The sequence below is a fragment of the Harpia harpyja genome, chromosome 9 (genome assembly GCF_026419915.1).
Source record: "Harpia harpyja isolate bHarHar1 chromosome 9, bHarHar1 primary haplotype, whole genome shotgun sequence".
In the NCBI taxonomy this organism is placed as follows: Eukaryota; Metazoa; Chordata; class Aves; order Accipitriformes; family Accipitridae; genus Harpia; species Harpia harpyja.
In genome coordinates this window covers 1,866,001-1,882,974 of record NC_068948.1, presented here as the reverse complement: position 1 = coordinate 1,882,974, position 16,974 = coordinate 1,866,001, and the positions used below count along the sequence as shown (strand labels likewise).

Genomic DNA, 16,974 nt, shown 5'->3' with positions numbered 1-16,974 from the left:
GCCGTGCTGCAGCCAGAGCCGTGCCACGGGCACCAGGCAGCTCCCGTGGCCGGCAGCACCGGCACCACGAGCTGGGACTGGCGCCTTGTCAGAGCCTGTCACGTCTGTCCCCCCCACGCCCCCCCCCACGCCGTGGTGCCGGTGGCAGGGAACATCTGCTCGGCCGCCCCGCTGCCACGGCGCGTTAGGGTCAGGGGCAGCCGCCAGGACCCCCGGCCAGCGCCGCCCGGGCAGCTCCTTGCCGTGACATTGATGCAGGGTGACAGGGTGAGTGGGATGGACGGATGGGATCGGACAGACAGACGGGCAAGTGAGCGCCGCTGCCCACGCCAGGGCCCAGCCGCGCCACGGGTCACCGGTGCCCGACGCTCACCCGCTCGTGTCGTGGCTCCACGTCCCTGGGGACACCGAGAGCCCTGCCGCCACCGCTCAGCTTCTGGGGATGGACAGAAGGCGTCCTGCACCCCGTGTCCTGCATCCCGTGTCCCTTTTCCCACGCCTTGTGGCCTACCCCCCCCGCCGTGTCAGTGCCCTACGCCACGCACCCCCCTCCAAACGATGCCCCGCACCGGGATGGCACCAAGGGCACTTACTGCCAAGAAGGGGAGGGATGCTGGCCGGGCAGGGGTGCCCACGGCAGGGACGTGGCGATGCCACCAGTGTCACCGAAACGCCGCACGTTCCCTTGCCAGGCCCAGGGCTCGCTTCCCCGGGAGGATGAGGAAAATCCCCGGCCCCCCCTCCGCCCTGCCCGGGGAGGCGGGAGGGGGGGGGGGGGTGGCGGCTCGGCCAGCCCTACCGCAGCCGGGACCCCCGGGACCCCGCGCCGGAGGGCGCTCCCCGCTGCGGTACCCCCGGGCGGGGGCGGGGGGGGGGGGGAACCGCCGGTGTCGGGGCCGGTGGCCGGGACGATGCTGCCACCTGGTGCCGCGGCCTCGCGGCGCCGCCGGGACGGGAACCGGGGGTCCGGGGGGGGCACCGGGGGTCGGGGGCAGCACCGGGACCGGCTCCGGGGGTCAGGGTCAGCACCGGGACCGGCTCCGGGGGTCGGGGGGCAGCACCGGGACCGGCTCCGGGAGTCGGGGGGCAGCACCGGGACCGGCTCCGGGGGTCGGCGGGGGGGCACCGGAGGTCGAGGGCAGCACCAGGACCGGCACCGGGGGTCAGGAGCAGCACCGGGACCTGCAGCGAGGATGGGGGGGCAGCGCCGGAGCCGGCACCAGGGTCCGGGAGAGGCACCGGGGTGTCAGGGGGCAGCGGGGCCGGGGGCCTTGCCGGGGCTCCGGGAGCAACCCGGGGCTACCCCGCCCCGTGGAAACCCGCCGGGACCGGGACACCACGGGACACCGCGGGACGCTGCCGCTCCTCTCCCGAGCCCGCACCGGCCCCGTCACAGGCGCGGGCGGCCCCGGTCCCTGGCTCGGCCGGGGGGGGGGGGAGTGGGGCCGGGGGGGGGGGGGGACACCTCGCCTCGACGGGGGGGGGCACGGCGGAGCGGGGCGGGCAGAACCGGTTCCCTTCCCTGTCCCGGTGCCGGTGCCGGACCAGCCGTGGCGGGGGTACCGGGGGCCGGGTCTCTCCTTCCCGCCCGCCCCGTCGCGGCATCCCCGCGGCGCGCCCGGCGACAGCTGCCGCCTTCCCGCCCGCCCTGCCCCGGGGGCCGAGCACCCCCCCGGGCCGCCCCCCCCCCCCCCCCGCCCCGGGCAGCGGGGACACCCCCTCCCTCACCCCTCCGCATCCCCCTCCGAGCCCCCCGGTGCCCGGTTCCCCCCCCTTCTCCCCGCCGCCCCCGCCGGGCAGGGGGTGCAGACTGCCGGCCCGGGGAGAGGGGAGGGGGGGGGGCGGAGGGGACAGCTGCCCGGCCCGGGGGGGGCCCGGCCCGCTCGGTAGCACATGTGCTGTCACTCAGCCAGCCCCGCGGTTATTTTAGCTCGGGGCCGGTGAAAGGCTCGGGGCTGGCGGCCGGATTGCGCCCCGCTTCGCCATGGGCCCCCCGCTTCTCCTCGCCTGCCTGCTCGCCCCCCTCTGCGCTCGGGTAAGGGGTACGGGGAGATGGGGATGGGGACCCCCCCCCCCGCCCCGCTCCGTGCTCTGGGAGGGCCGGCCGGGATGGGGAGCCCGGATGCGGTGCCGGGGGGGGGGGGGGGATGGCCGGACCCCAGACCCCATGGAGGCACGTCCTTGGGGGGCAGCGGGGATGGGGATGGGGTTGATGGGGGCTTGGTGCCCCTCTTGAGGCATTTCCCACCCCACAGATGGTGGTGGCGGGGGGGAGCCTGCGGCTCCGGCACACTGCCTGCGTTTGTGAACCGGGAGATGGGATTTGGGGGAGGTTTAGGCATTCAGAAACAGCCTGCTGCCCCCTTTCCCACCCCAGCTGTGGTCCCAGACCTCCCTGCACCCCCCTGTCCATGCATGTCCCCCCAGAGCCCCTCACCGCCGTCTCAGGCCTGAGCCACATGGGGCTGTTGGCGTTCTGGCCTGGACCCCATGGCTGGGTGCTCAGGGCAGGGGAAGAAAAGAGGGCCTGCAGGGCAGCCCCCCCCAGCAGCAGGGTCCCCATCGCTCCCCACCACCCTCCCCATCCGCCCCGAGCTCCGTCAGCCTCCTGGGGAAGGGGGGGGGTCTCTCCTGGGGAGGGCAGAGGGACAGCTGGAGGCCGCGGGGCAGCTCCCATCACAGCCTCAAAATGAGCCCCTCGTCCTGCCCATCCCATAGGACTGGCATGCAGACCCCCCCCCCCAGCCCTGCACAGCTCCACACCATCCCCAGGGACCCCCAGCACAGCCATCCCCACCGGCCCACTCCCCTGCCGTGGGCAGGGTGCCCATGCAGGGCACCCCAGCACCCGGCGGTGCAGCCAGGATGGGTGCAGATGTGGGTGGGTGCAGATGTGGGTGCAAGGCCTGGTGCTGCCCAGATGTGCTCCCTCCCCGGGGAGGGGACAGGACATGTCCCCAGGGCCCAGGACAAGGGTGAGCCGTGTGGCATGGAGCTTGGGGAGGGGGTAGGCTGCATGCACAGCTCCCTACCCCCCCCAACCCCCATCTCCCAGCCCCCACACTTGCTCCCCACAGCTCCAGACCCCCCCATGCCACCCCCCCCAATTCCCTGACCCTCCAGCCCAGTCTCTCGTGGCCCCTAAACCCATCCTAGCCCCCACAGCTCCCTGATGCCCATTGCAGCCCCCCAATAACTCCTGCTCCCCCAGTCCCTGTTCCTAATCTTCCACCCCCAACATCCCCCCCCCCCCCAGCTCCACCCCAGCCCCCCCAGCTCCCTACCCCCCCCCCAGCTCTGTACCCCAGCCGGGCCACCCTTGCAGCCTAAACCGATCCCTGACCCTTCCGCCCTCGCTGCCACATCCACGCGTGACAGTGACATGGGCTGGGGCCACGCCAGGCGCTGCCAGCCCAGGGTAACCCCTTCATCCCACTGCAGGGTCCCGTGGGGCACCCCTTCCCGGCGAGCCTGGTGGGATGCCTGTCACCGTCACATCGGGATGTCAGGGAACCACCGACACGAAGCTCCCGGGGGAGCTGGGTGGCCTCTCCATTCCCCCAAACCCAACCCCATCAGGGGGTGCCAGTGCTGTGCACCCCAGCACCATGCACCCCAGCACCGTGCATCCCGGCGCTGTGTACCCCCACACCGCACATCCCGGCACCAGGCACCCAGCCCAAGTTCGACGCCGTGCCCGCTGCCCCGGCATTGCACCCCGCTCTGGAGGTTTTGGGGTCACCGGCAGCACTGTGTCCCTCCCACAGGGTGCCAGCCCAGCCCAGCTGGGTGCCGCAGCCCCGGGCAGCCCCCAGGCCTGGCGGCAGCACGAGGGTCCGCGGCGGGTGAAGAGGGCCTGGGTGATCCCCCCCATCAGCGTCTCGGAGAACCACAAGCGCATTCCCCACCTCCTGGTGCAGGTAGGCAGGGTGTCCCCCCACCCTTTCTTCCAGGCGGTGGGGTGGGGGGGATTGCATGGGGGCACCCCAGGAGGGGGACATGGTATGGGGGGAGACTTAGGGCACAGGGGGACCCCAGGTGGGGGACAGACCCCCCCCAGCCCCGGGACCACCAGCCCTGCTTTCCCCGGGGCAGATCAAGTCGGACAAGCAGCAGCCTGGGGGGGTGATCTACAGCATCAAGGGGCCAGGGGTGGACGAGGAGCCCCTGGGCATCTTCTCCATCGACAAGTTCAGCGGGAAGGTCTTCCTCAACGCCATGCTGGACCGGGAGGAGAACGACCGCTTCCGGGTAAGGATGCTGCCTGGCCGCCCGCAGCCCCCTCCTCAGCCCCCCCCCAGCCGGGCCAAAACCCACCTGCTCTGCGCCCACAGCTGAAAGCCTTCGCGCTGGACCTGGGTGGCGTGACGCTGGAGGACCCCACCGACCTGGAGATCATCGTGGTGGACCAGAACGACAACCGGCCGCTCTTCCAGCAGGACATCTTCACGGGGCGCGTGGTGGAGGGGGCTGAACCAGGTGGGTCCAGCCGGGGAGCCGGGGCTGGGGAGTGGGGGGGGGGGCGAGCCAGCCCCCACGCCGTCACCCACCAGGGCGCTCCTGCGGCCGCAGGGACTTGCGTAATGACGGTGGCTGCCACCGACGCCGACGACCCCGATACGGATAACGCGGCGCTGCGGTACTCCATCCTGGAGCAGGGCGCTGGCGGCATGTTCAGCATCAACGCCACCACCGGCCAGATCTGCACCGCGCGGCCCGGCCTTGACCGCGAGGTAGCGGGCGTGGGGGGCACGGGTGGCACCGGGGTGACACCGGGACTGGGGGCAGCCAGAGACCCCCAGCTGGTGAAACCACGGCTCCAAGCCGTGAGCAGACCCAGGCGTGGGGACAGGGTGGGTGGCCAGCGGCTGGGGGACCTCTGGGCTCCTGGGGGGGGCTGGAGGGGCTCAGCACCGCACCCCCTCCTTCCCCGCAGACCGTGGGGGTGTACAACCTGACGGTGCAGGCAGCCGACATGTCCGGGGATGGGCTTACCACCACCGCCACAGCCGTCATCTACCTGGAGGACATCAACGACAACCCTCCCGAGTTCACCAAGGAGGAGGTAATGGCTGGGATGGGGTGAGGAGACACGCAGGGGTCGGGGGGGGTAGGAGCCGGCCCTCCCCGGGAGCAGCAGCATCCCAAGGGGGCAGACACCAGCCCCACGCTGGTGTCTCCCCCAGTTCTCCATGGAGGTGGAGGAGCAGGCGGCCAGCGTGGACGTGGGCAAGGTCTTCGTGCACGACAAGGACCTGGCCGGCTCGCCCAACTGGCTGGCCAAATTCACCATCCTGGAGGGCGACCCCGAGGGTGCCTTCGCCATCCGCACCGACCCCTACACCAACGACGGCGTGCTCTCCGTGGCCAAGGTGGGCGCGGGGCAGCCGAGGGGCTGGTGGGGGGGGGGTGTCTCCCGTGGCTCGGCTGACCCGTGTCCCCTCTCGGTAGCCACTGGACCACGAGGTGCGGGACCGCTTCGAGCTGACGATGTCAGTGCAGAATGAGCAGCCGCTGGAGCCCACGGCCCCCGCCAGCCCCCGGGCGCTGGCCACCGTGCGGGTGCGGGTGCGGGATGTGAACGAGGCACCCATCTTCCGTGAGAACCCGCGGCGGGTCAGTGTGCTGGAGGGGGCCCCCCCGGGCACCCCCGTCACCACATACACTGCCAGCGACCCCGACACCCGCCAGCTCCAGACCCTCACGTGAGTCCCAGGCCATGGGTTTGGGCACCCGGTCCCCTTGCATCACCTCCCAGCACCCGCTGCGTTCGGGTTCCCGCGTTTGCAGCCTGTGCCAGGTGTTTGGGGTGGAGGGGGGGTGACAGCATGACCCCCCCTCTGCGCCCACAGCTATGCACTGCTCTATGACCCGGCGGACTGGCTGCAGCTGGACCCCCACGTCGGCACCGTCCGCACCAAGCGGGAGCTGCTGCACCCCTCCGCCTTCCTGCAGGGTGGCTGGTACATCGCCCTGGTCCTCGCCCGCGATGACGGTGAGCGGCCCCCCCACACCTGCTGTGTCCCCCCCGCTCCCGCCATCCCTCTCCTGACCCCCCCCCTTGCTCTGTACCCCCAGCCGAGCCCCCGCTCTCCGCCACCGGCACCCTCTCCATCGAGATCCTGGAGGTGAACGACCACGCGCCCCTGCTGCAGCCGCCGGCCGGGGTGGTCTGTGGGCGCCCGGGCCGAGGGGGGACCCTGCTCCTGGGGGCCACGGATGACGACCGGCCCCCCCACGCTGCCCCCTTCCACTTCCAGCTCAGCCCCCAGCACCCCCAGCTTGCCCGCAACTGGAGCATCACCCGCTTCAATGGTGAGGGCTGGCTGGGGGAGGGGAGGGGGGCTGCTGCATAGGGGGCCCCCCGCTCACCCCCTGCCCACGGCCCTTCTGCAGTGACCCACGCGGTGCTGGCCGTGCTGGTGGAGCTGCCCGAGGGGCCCTACTCGCTCCCGCTGCTGCTCCGGGACTCGGGGACCCCCCCCCAGGAGCGGCAGCAGCTGCTGAACCTCTCGGTGTGCCACTGCGGCCGGGACGGCACCTGCGAGGACGGTGTCCTGGCCGCCGCCACCGCCGGGGCCGGCATCACCCTCGGGGCCCTCATGATCATCCTCGGCAGCAGCATCCTCCTCCTTGGTGAGTGAGACCCCCCCCACCATCCTCACCCCCACCCCTCCCAGCCCCTCCGTCCTGCTCCCACCCGGCACCCCAGCCCGGTGCTCTACCGTGCGGTGCTGGTCCTGCCCACCCATCCCGAACCCCACCAGCACTCTCCGTCACCTTGTCCCCCACCCCCCCATCACTCCATCCTGGCCACCCCATCCAGTCCCTACTCACGTCCCCCCGTCACCCCGTCCTGGTCCAGGACACCCCAACCTCTCCCTACCTACGTCCCCCATTGCCCCATCCTGGTCCTGGCCACTCCATCCAGTCCCCACCCATGACCCTCAACACCCCCACCACCCCAGCAACCCCTTCTGATCCCGGCCACGAACCCCCCCAACAATTTCCCTCATCCCCCCCCCCCCCCCCAGCATCCCCCACCCCAAATCCCTACCTGCATCCCCATCCCACTCTCCCGGCCCCACCAACGGCATCCCAACCCAACCAGCATCCCCATCACCCCGCGTCCCGCCGGGCCCAGCCACCCCATCCCCGCGTGCCCCACGCCCCCGGTACCCCACCCCGTGCCCACCCGCCCTCTGCCCGCAGTGCTGGCGGGGCTGGGGGCTGCGCGGGCGCGCGGGCGCCGGCGGGCTCTGCGCAAGGGGCTGCTGCAGCGCTCGCGGGACGACATGCGGGACAACATCCTCAACTACGACGAGCAAGGCGGGGGCGAGGAGGACCAGGTGAGCGGGATCTGAGGAGGTGGGGAGGGGGGGGGGTCCCAGTGGTGGTGGGGGGTCTGTCCCAACCCCACACCCCTGACCCCCCCCACCTCGTCCCTGCAGGACGCCTACGACATCAACCAGCTCCGGCACCCCGAGCTCTTCTCGCCGCGGGCCAAACCGCCGGTGCGCAGGGACGCCCCGCTCAGCTCCGCCACCCCCCCGGCCCCCCGCAAGCTGCCCAACAGCCCCTCCGACATCGAGGACTTCATCAACGAGGTGGGGATGGGGTCCGGGGCTCCCCTTGCCCTCGGTCCCCCCCCATCCCCTTTGGGGCTGACGGTGGCCCCCCATCCCCGTCCCCGCAGGGGCTGGAGGCGGCCGACAACGACCCCAGCGTGCCCCCCTACGACACGGCCCTCATCTACGACTACGAGGGCTCGGGCTCCGTCGCCAGCCCCCTCAGCTCCATCGTCTCCAGCCTGACGGACGAGGACCAGGACTACGACTACCTGAGCGAGTGGGGGCCACGGTTCCGGCGCCTGGCCGATCTCTACGGGCAGTAGCGGGGACTGGGGGGGGGGGGGGGGGGTCAGGAGGGGGGTACCCCGCTGCCCACGGAGGGGCTGGGGTAGGGAACGGGCAGCGCGGGGGGGGGGGCTCGCACACGCACGTGCACGAGATGCCCAGATGCAGCGGCTTTGCATATGGACGTGCACAAGATGCCCGGCTGCAGGGGCTTTGCACACGCGCGTGCACCAAGAGAGGCCTCAGCGCGGGGGTTTGCACGCCTGCGCACACCCGCAGGCCCCCCCCCCCCCCCAGCAAACCCCAGGAAGGCAGAGGCCGAGGGCACGGGCAGCCCTGTGGTGGGGGGGACACCCCAGGGAAAGGCCCCACGGAGCTGGGGAGGGTGGGCAAGGAGACCCCCCCCAAATAAAGATCCCAGAGAAGGGGGCCAGTGGCAGGGGCACCGCGCGGGGCCCCCAGCCACGCCAGCCGCCTGTAGAAACAAGGCACTTTTATTGGCAGCCCGCGAGCACACCGCCGCAAACACCCTGGGGGGCATCACCCCCACCCCAGGACTCCCAGCACAGCTCCTCCTGGGGCAGGATCCGGCCCCGCCACGGGGTGGGTGCGCTGCTCCCCCCCCCCCAGCCCAGCCATTGCATGTGTCCTGGTGCACCCCGCCATCCCCACGGGCGCCCACGGATGGGGGTCCCAGTGCTCCACGGGGGGATGGGATGGGGGTCCCAGCACCACACTCAGCCCCCCCCCCAGCAGCAGGGAGAGCCTGGGGTGGGACACGGCTATGCCTCACGGTGGGGCGGCCGGGGAGCCCAGCACCCTTTTGGTGGAGGCGGCGAGGTGGGAGTAGTCGTGGGGGATGCCGTGGGGGGCAAGCAGGGGTAGGTGGTCCTCACGGGGGGGCCGGTGGAAGAGGGGTGGCCGGCGCTGGCTCTCGCCATCCTGCAAAGACTGAGGCAGGCTGCGGCCCTGGCTCTCCGGCAGCAGCATGATGCTGAGGACGGCGAGGATGGCGAAGGAGGCGAACACCACGTGGTGCAGGAAGAAGCCCCGGCTGTTGGGGATGGCGGTGATGGGGGCGGCCGCCTTGCCCACGAAGCTGGCCCCCACGACGAGACCCAGCCCGGCACCCCTGCGGGGGGAAACGTGCTCAGAGGGGGCCCGGGGGGGGACCCTGCCTGGGTGCTCCCCCACCCCGGGGTAGGACCGGGAGGGTGGGAGCTCCCCCCCCCCTTACCTGACCACGGTGGGGAGCACCTCGCTGGCAAAGAAGATGCTGAGCATGGTGACGGCGTGGGAGGCGGTGATGCCCACAACGGACAGGGTCAGGACAATGAGGTCCAGCAGGTCTGGGAAAGCACCATCAGGGGTCAAATCCTGCACCCCCCACCCCTCAAACATCCTGTTCCCGCCCCCAGCCCCCCAGCTGGGGGCTGCACCCCACCGCAGGGAGGGTGGGGGGTCTTCCCGTGCATCCTTACACTGGGTGAGGGCCAGCAGCAGGAGAGAGGAGATGCCGGTGAGGACGGTGCAGAGCAGGAGGACGGCGCGGCGCCCGAAGCGCTCGGCCGTCAGGCAGACGAAGAGGCAGGCGGCCGCCTCGGTGCCCACCACCACGTAGTAAGAGGAGAAAAAGTGGGGCAGGTGGGGGGCCAGGTTGCGGGTGAAGCAGTGGCGGATGCCGGAGCCGATGAACCTGTGGGAGAGCGGGGTCAGGGGGCCACGAGCGGGACCCCTCCCCACACACACACACCGCCGCCCCCCCCGCCTGCTCACGCCGCGAAGCCGAGGATGACGCCGTTCTTCCAGATGACCCTGGTGCCGAAGATCTCGCAGACGGCGTGGTACCGGGGCTGCGGGGACCCCTCAGACAGGGACTCCAGCTCTGCCGGGACAGGGGGACTCGAGTTAGAGCCGGCACCGTCCCACCGCCCCGGCACCGTGGCTTTGGGGAGGGGGCCCAGCGGCCGCATTGCGGCCAGGAGCTCCGGGGTCACAGACCCTCGAGAAGGCTCTCCTGGTGGCAGGAGCTGTCGTCGGAGCTGGGGCCGCTGTTTTCGGCCAGTGCCTGCAGGGTCTTCCTGGCCTTCTCCAGCTGCCGCGTGGCCAGCAGCCAGCGCGGTGACTCCAGCAGCAGCGCCGGGCACCTGGGGCACAAGTGTGGGCATCACGGGGTTCTCCAGCGGCATGGTCCCCCTCCAGTGCTGACCCCCCCCTTTCCGGCTTCAAAGCGACACTTGCCCAGAAACCCTCAACTTCAAACCTGAGCAAACATTTACCCAGGGCGGGGGGGTCCCTGCGCTCCACCTGGAGAGCCTCTGGCACCCTTTGATCCCCACCGCGGCCCTGGGCAGGGTGTGCTGAGCTGGGGTGCTGCCCTGGCGCTCCCCGGGGAACGGCTCGGTGCCAGCCCTGAGGGCACTGCTCAGCCCCACCGCAGGCAGCGGCCCCCTTCCCCGTACACGCAGCCCCCAGGCGCGGGGGGGGGGGGGGTGTCCTTACCACCAGCAGGCAGCCAGCAGAGCCAGGATCATGGTGACGGCACCCTGCAGCACCCGCCAGTCCCGGCACAGCACGGCCAGCCCCGGCAGCAGCAGCTCCCCAGCGATCCAGAAGAAGCCGGCCACCATCGTCACCCCCAGCCGGTGCGGGGGGTCACACAGCTCCAACCCTGGCGCGGGGGACGGGACACGAGGGGTGCTGCGGGGCATCCCGTACCCCATAGCATCCTGCGTTCCGGAGCATCCCGCGCCCCGGAACGTCCTCGGTCCCCGCGCCGCCACCGCGGACCCCCCCGCGGTCCCACTCACGTGCCACGTAGAGGGAGAGGAAGGCGCCCGCCAGTGCCGCCCCGAAGAGCAGCCGTGCGACCAGGACCATGACGAAGTCCACGGCCAGCGCCACGCCGAGGCCCAGGGGCACCGCCAGCACCAGGGACACCACGAAAGCGGGCCGGCGGCCGAACCTGCCGGGGGACGGGACCTCTGAGCGGGGCTGGGCACGGTGTCCCCCCTGCCCGGGGGGGGGAGCTGCCCCGGGGACCCCCGCTTACCTGTCGCAGGCCAGGCCGGCAGCGACGCTGCCCAGCATCCAGCCCAGCAAGTGCGTGGTCTGCTCCAGGGGCACCTTCCAGCGCGAGGTGCACACCAGGTCCCACTGCGGGCGAGGGGGGGACACGGAGGAGAAACGTCAGCATTGGGGTCCCGGCGGACTCCCTCGCTGCCCGCAGGGGTGGGACGGATGGGGTCACCATCCCCGTGAGTCGCCTGGGGGGGCTTCTGGCCAGCCCCCACCCCACGAGCGAAAAACGTGGGGCTGGATGTGGCAGGACAGCGTCGATGGCCCTTACTGCCCTGTCCCCTGTTGTCGTCCCCCCCCAGCACCCCAGGGCTCCCCTCAGCCACTCCCAAAGCCCCTCCACGGGACTGTCCCCCCCGAGGACCCCTCTCCCTTCTCCAGGGTCCCTGCCCCCCCCCCCCCCGCAAACTCCCTCTCCCCCCACCCCCAGTGCACACCCAGGGCTTTCCTGTGTGACCCTTGTGGGGTCCCCAGCTTGTTCTCCCCCCCCGCCCCGCACACCCCTTAACCCCTCCTGTACCCCGGCGACCCCCCCAACCCCCCTCCAGAACCACAGACACCCCCCAATCCCTCTCCAGAACAACAGACATCCCCGAAACTCCCTCCAGAACCACAGAGACCCCTGAACCCCGCTCAAGAACCAGAGACTCCCCCCAATGCCCCTCCAGAACCGCAGACACCCACCCAAACCCCCTGCAGAACCAGAGACCCCCCCAAACCCCCTCCAGAACCACAGACACTCTGAACCCTGCTCAAGAACCACAGAGACTCCCCCCAATCCCCCTCCAGAACCACAGACACCCCCCCACCCTGCCTCCAGAACCACAGAGACCCTGAACCCCGCTCAAGAACCACAGAGACCCCCCAATCCCCCTCCAGAACCACAGACACCCCTGAACCCTGCTCAAGAACCACAGAGACCCCCCCAATCCCCCTCCAGAACCACAGACACCCTCCTACCCTGCCTCCAGGACCACAGACACCCCTGAACCCCCCTCCAGAACCACAGACACCCCCCCGACCCCCCTCCAGAACCACAGACACCCCTGAACCCTGCTCAAGAACCACAGAGACCCCCCCAAACCTCCTCCAGAACCACAGACACCCTCCCACCCTGCCTCCAGGACCACAGACACCCCGAACCCCCCTCCAGAACCACACCCCCCCCCGATCCCCCTCCAGAACCACAGAGACCCCCCCAAACCCCCTCCAGAACCACAGACACCCTCCCACCCTGCCTCCAGGACCACAGACACCCCTGAACCCCCCTCCAGAACCACAGAGACCCCCCCAATCCCCCTCCAGAACCACAGACACCCCCCCGACCCCCCTCCAGAACCACAGACACCCCGAACCCCCCTCCAGAACCACACACCCCCCCCGATCCCCCTCCAGAACCACAGAGACCCCCCCGAACCCCCGTCCAGAACCACACACACCCCCTCCCCGGCCCGCCCCCCCCCCCCCCCAACCCAAACCTGCGTGACGAGGTTGGAGCGGAGACCGGCGGCGGGCAGGGCGTAGTGCCAGCCTCGCGTACAGGGCCCGGTGCCGTTGGGCCGGGCGCTCCCGCCGCCGGCGGGGCGGTAGCGGTAGAGCTGGCAGGGGCTCCAGCCGGCGCGGAGGCGCGGGACGGCGGCGCGGAGGAGCGCGGTCCCCGCCAGGCGGCGCAGCGGCGGCGGCAGCAGCGCGGCGTCGGGCCGGCAGCGGTGGGGCGGCTCCGCGCCCAGCGCCCACCCCAGCGCCCACCCCAGCGCCAGCGCCGCGCACGGAGCCCACCCCCCCGCCGCCCGACGGCACCGCGCACGACGCCGGCAGCCCCCCGTCGCCGCCGCAGACATCGAGACGCCGCCGGGGATCGCTCGGGGGGGGGGGGGGGGGGGGGGCGGCCCTTTCGGGCTCCCGGGAGGGCAGGGGTTGGGGAGTGGGGGGGGGGCGGCACCGGCGAGGATCGGCCTCCGTGGGGACCGCCCCGACCCCGCCCTCGGGCTCCGTGAGCCACTGTAAGCGCCGGGTTCCCCGCACACCGGTTCAGCCCCCCCAAGCCCAGTCCAGCCCCCCCCCCCCCCCCCGCCCCAGCCCGGTTCGGCTCCCCCAAGCCGCGTTCTCCACCCCACCGCCCGGTTGAGCTCCCCCCGAGCCCATTTCAGCCCCCCCCCCCCCCCCCCAAACCCCGTTCTTCCCCCCACCGCCTGGTTCGGCTCCCCCCAAGCCCAGTTCAGCCCCGGCCAAGCCCAGCCCAGCCCCCAGCCCGGCTCGGCCCCCCCAAGCCCCGTTCTCCACCTCACCACCTGGTCCAGCCCCCACCCGGTTCAGCTCCCCCCAAGCCCAGTTGAGCCCCCCAAGCCCGGTTCAGCTCCCCTCAAACCCTGTTCTCCCACCCACTGCCTGGTTTGGCTCCCCCCCAAGCCCGGTTCACCCCCCCAAGCGCAGTTTGGCTCCCCCCAAGCCCGGTTCGGCTCCCCCTAAACCCCGTTCTCCCACCCACCACCTGGTTCGGCTCCCCCAAGCCTGGTTCAGCCCCCCAAGCCCAGTCCAGCCCCATTCAGCCCCCCCCGCCCAATTTGCCCCCCCCAAGCCCGGTTCATCCCCTCAAGCCCAGTCCAGCCCCCAAGCCTGGTTCACCCCCCTCCACCCTGTTTGCCCCCCCATGCCCGATTCATCCTCCCAAGCCCAGTCCAGCCCCCAAGCCTGGCTCGTCCCCCCAAAGCCTGGTTCAGCCCCCCCCCAAGCCCGGTTTGCCCCCCTTCTCCACAGTGCTCCAGGCCAAGGCACCCACTTGGCACTGAGGGACCCCCCCAGCTGGGGGTCCTGGGGTACAGCCGGGGGTGCCGCGGCCTGGCCGTGACCCACAAATGCACCCCACCCAGGTCCCCCCTCAACCTCAAAGGGGGCCGTTGGGGTCTGCCCCCACCCTCCCCCGGGAAGGGAACTGGTCAGAGCCCCCCGCTTGCACCCAGCACCGCAGCGAGCCCCTGGGAAGAGCCAACGAAGCAGCCGAGTTGCAAAAAAGTTTTGGGTTTTTTTTCCTCCTTCTTTTTAAAATTTATTTACAAACGTTCTCTCCGAGGGACAACAGCATCGCTCGGGGCGCTGGTCTCTGCCCACGCAACGGTAGAAACATCCCATCTGCAAAATCCCACCCGCGTTCGCTTTTTACCTCCCTCCGAGGGAAGTCGTACGGCCGAAAGGCCGAGGGTGCCGCGGCGGAGCAGGACCCTCGGTGCCCAGCGCCGCGTACGCATAAACGACGGCGTAAAAAAACCCGACATCGGCGCGTTGCAGACCAGGCGGCCTCGCCGCTGCTCGGCCCCACGCGCCACCGCCCCAGTCCGACCAGCGCCAAGAAGAGAAAGGTGGGACCTGGGACGTATCCGCACCGACGTCCGTGGCCGGGAGGAGCGGCACCGGGAGGAAAACTCACCCCCGGGGACTCCCGAACCTCCCAGCACTGAGGTCAGAACAGAGTACGGGACTTTTCTTGCTTTACCCAGCTGATGAAAGGTCTCTCTGTGCTTACAATGATTTAATTTATGGTTATTTAACCAAAGAAAGAGCAGGGATGGAAATCAGTTAATCAGCGTTACTTGTGGCTGCTTTCTCGTGTTGTCAAACGAAGCCCCTGAAGCAGAAGCAGCCCCCCCAGCCCTGGCGCTTGCACCGGTCGCCCACCCCCCAACCCCAGGCAAGGATGGGAGGGGGAAAAATCCACCCTGGCTGCGGCCAGAGCATGGCCACTGCGAGAAACTGCCCGTCCCGCTCTGCCTGCGGTGAGCACCGGTCACTGCTGCGGCTGCTGGTCCGGCAACGGGCTCGCGGAGCCGAGGCAGGAGCTGGGGGTCGGGCAGGGGAAGGCAGGACCCCCCCCCCGCCGCCCCGGCTTTTACGAAGCCGCTACGAGGCAGTGGAGTGAAACCCTCGAGGTCCCTGGCGTGAGGATTGTGGAAAATTCCTCAACCGGCTGCAAAGGTGGTGGCAGCGAGGGGGGGGAGCCGGGTGCGGAGGCGTCCCAGCGTGGTGAGTGCTCTTCTACCGGGGACCTGCGTGGCTGCCCAGATGCCGGCAGCGTGAGCCTGTGCTGCCTGCGCTCCACCGAGGCCAGACCTTCTAGACCTTCGGCTCTAGACCTTCACACGCGTGGGGGTGCCCGGGGCGAGCAAGAGCCCGCGCTGCCGAAAGAGGCGAATGGGGCTGAAAAGCGGTCGTGAATTCAGCGGGTCCCCTCCGGTCCCCCCAGCCGAGCGGCGCCAGCAGAGGAAGAAGAGCCAAATCGCATTTATAACCTCTCCGCTTCCAAAAGCGGCAGCTGAGACATTCAACCAGCACGTGCACCCGGCAAAACCAAGCAGAAAATGCAGGAAAACCAGGCGCCGACAGCGAGCGTCCACGGGGACCAGCCCCTCGCGCCGGCTGTGCCAGGCAGGAAAGGTTGGGCAGCGGGTGCAAGGAAGGCACAGAGGTCTTAGAAGAGGCACTTGAATCTCTCTCCACCCACGTCCCTCCGAGCTTGTGCTTGAGGATCGACTTTGCCAACTTCATTAAGCCTGGGCTGGGTTACGGCTCCAACAAGAGCTGCACGTCCAACGCAATCCCCCCCGCAGAAGAGGCCACGGTGCCGGCACGCAGCGGCAGGACGGCAGCAGGAAGAGCTGGCACCCAACCCAAAACCAAGTCGGGCATCGCCAAAACGGTGGCTCCTTCCCACCACAGAGCAGCCCCAGCAGAGACCCCCGAACCCATGCCATGTGCGCCCCCAGCCCCAAATCCACGCCGTGTGCGTCCCCAGCTGGGAGGCAAAGCCTTCCCCCGTTTCTCCCAGGCTGGAGAGAGGCACACTGGGGGCTGAGACTCCTCTTGCCAGACCCAGGCACGATCCTTCTGTGGGATTAGACTTCTCTGGTCTCCACATGGGTGCAAACACCAGGGCTGGTCCCAGCAGGGCCAAGCCAGGGTGCTTGCCTCGATCCTCTGCAAGGACCAGCCACCGCTGAGCCCGACCGGGCTGGCAGCAGTGCCCTGCTGACTCCATCTGGGTTTTACAGCCCAGAAAAGCGATTCGAGCCAGGCTGGGGCTTGCAAACAAGAGAGCGCACGTGCAGCGCGCACGGAGCAAACGCGGAGCGCCCGTGGAGCGTGCACGGCAGGGCTGTCCCAGCCAGGCGCAGGGCTGGCGTCAGGACTGGCACAGCCGGGAGCACCACGTGCCACGCGGCACCGTCCTCACCAGCCCCACGAGCGAGGGTGAATTCAGCCCACGGGGTAGCAGCAATCCACGCGACCGATTTCCGAGGTTCAGTATTAAAAAGAAGGAAAGGAGAGAAAGGAGGTGGCTGGGAGCGCAGCAGTGGCCGGCACAGCACCCCAGGAGCCCGGCTAGGCGCCGGCAACAGGACACCAGCACAAAGCACCGCTGGCTGCAAGCCCTGCCGCAGGCTCCTGGGCTCCAGCTCACGCCGGCAGCGCCGTCCCAGCTGCCAAGAAACCATTTCCCTGCCGGCCCTACCAGCAACCGGCCTCTTGATCCAGAAAGCACCGAGTACCAATGCCCCAGCACGACGACCTGCAACGCCAGGGCAGCGCTGGGCTCCACCCGTCCTTGTCCAAACTCTGCAGCCCCAAAACATCAGCTCCTCAATTCGCAGCCCCTATGGGGTCCATCAAACTCACCAGCCCGAGCCCAAACATCGTTCTTCACGTCACTCTGTACCCCCATTTGGCTCGTGGCACATGGGGGCTCCCCTCTCCCCATGGTCCCCCCCCCACCACAACCAGCTGCAGGGTTGGCACAGCTGCAGGGTCGGCACCGCCAGGTTTCCAATTCCACCGAACGCAAAGGGGCAGGGAAAAGAGGAGAATAACAACGTGGTGTTAAAAATCAGGTCAGCATCCAGAGATCCCCGCAGTACGGACTGTGGGTCAGACTCCCCGTGCGTACCTGAGTGCGTCAGACGGGCTTCCAAGTAACGCTGCACACCGTCCTGGCCCTTATTTTTTCCTTGACAGGGAAACTGCTGCCTAGGGTAAACTGTACATACAAAGA

The 16,974-nt window shown here is 70.1% G+C and overlaps 2 protein-coding genes across 2 annotated transcripts; one reads left to right on the top strand and one right to left on the bottom strand.

Moving 5' to 3' along the window:
* Window positions 1-1,943: 1,943 nt before the first annotated feature.
* On the top strand, window positions 1,944-7,894 carry CDH15 (cadherin 15). Its single transcript, XM_052795275.1, has 14 exons — window positions 1,944-2,035; window positions 3,768-3,920; window positions 4,096-4,251; window positions 4,335-4,479; window positions 4,573-4,733; window positions 4,937-5,065; window positions 5,187-5,372; window positions 5,452-5,705; window positions 5,853-5,995; window positions 6,079-6,315; window positions 6,397-6,636; window positions 7,213-7,349; window positions 7,452-7,607; window positions 7,697-7,894. The coding sequence occupies exons 1-14, from the start codon at window positions 1,985-1,987 to the stop codon at window positions 7,892-7,894; spliced, it is 2,346 nt and encodes a 781-aa protein (XP_052651235.1). The 5' UTR covers window positions 1,944-1,984.
* Window positions 7,895-8,341: 447 nt separating this feature from the next.
* On the bottom strand, window positions 8,342-12,775 carry SLC22A31 (solute carrier family 22 member 31). Its single transcript, XM_052796490.1, has 9 exons — window positions 12,413-12,775; window positions 10,909-11,012; window positions 10,667-10,821; window positions 10,359-10,527; window positions 9,858-10,003; window positions 9,633-9,741; window positions 9,338-9,552; window positions 9,094-9,205; window positions 8,342-8,988 (listed from the first exon to the last, which is right to left on the bottom strand). Exons 1-9 carry the CDS (start codon window positions 12,773-12,775, stop codon window positions 8,646-8,648), a joined length of 1,716 nt encoding a protein of 571 aa, XP_052652450.1. The 3' UTR covers window positions 8,342-8,645.
* Between the last annotated feature and the right edge of the window lie 4,199 nt (window positions 12,776-16,974).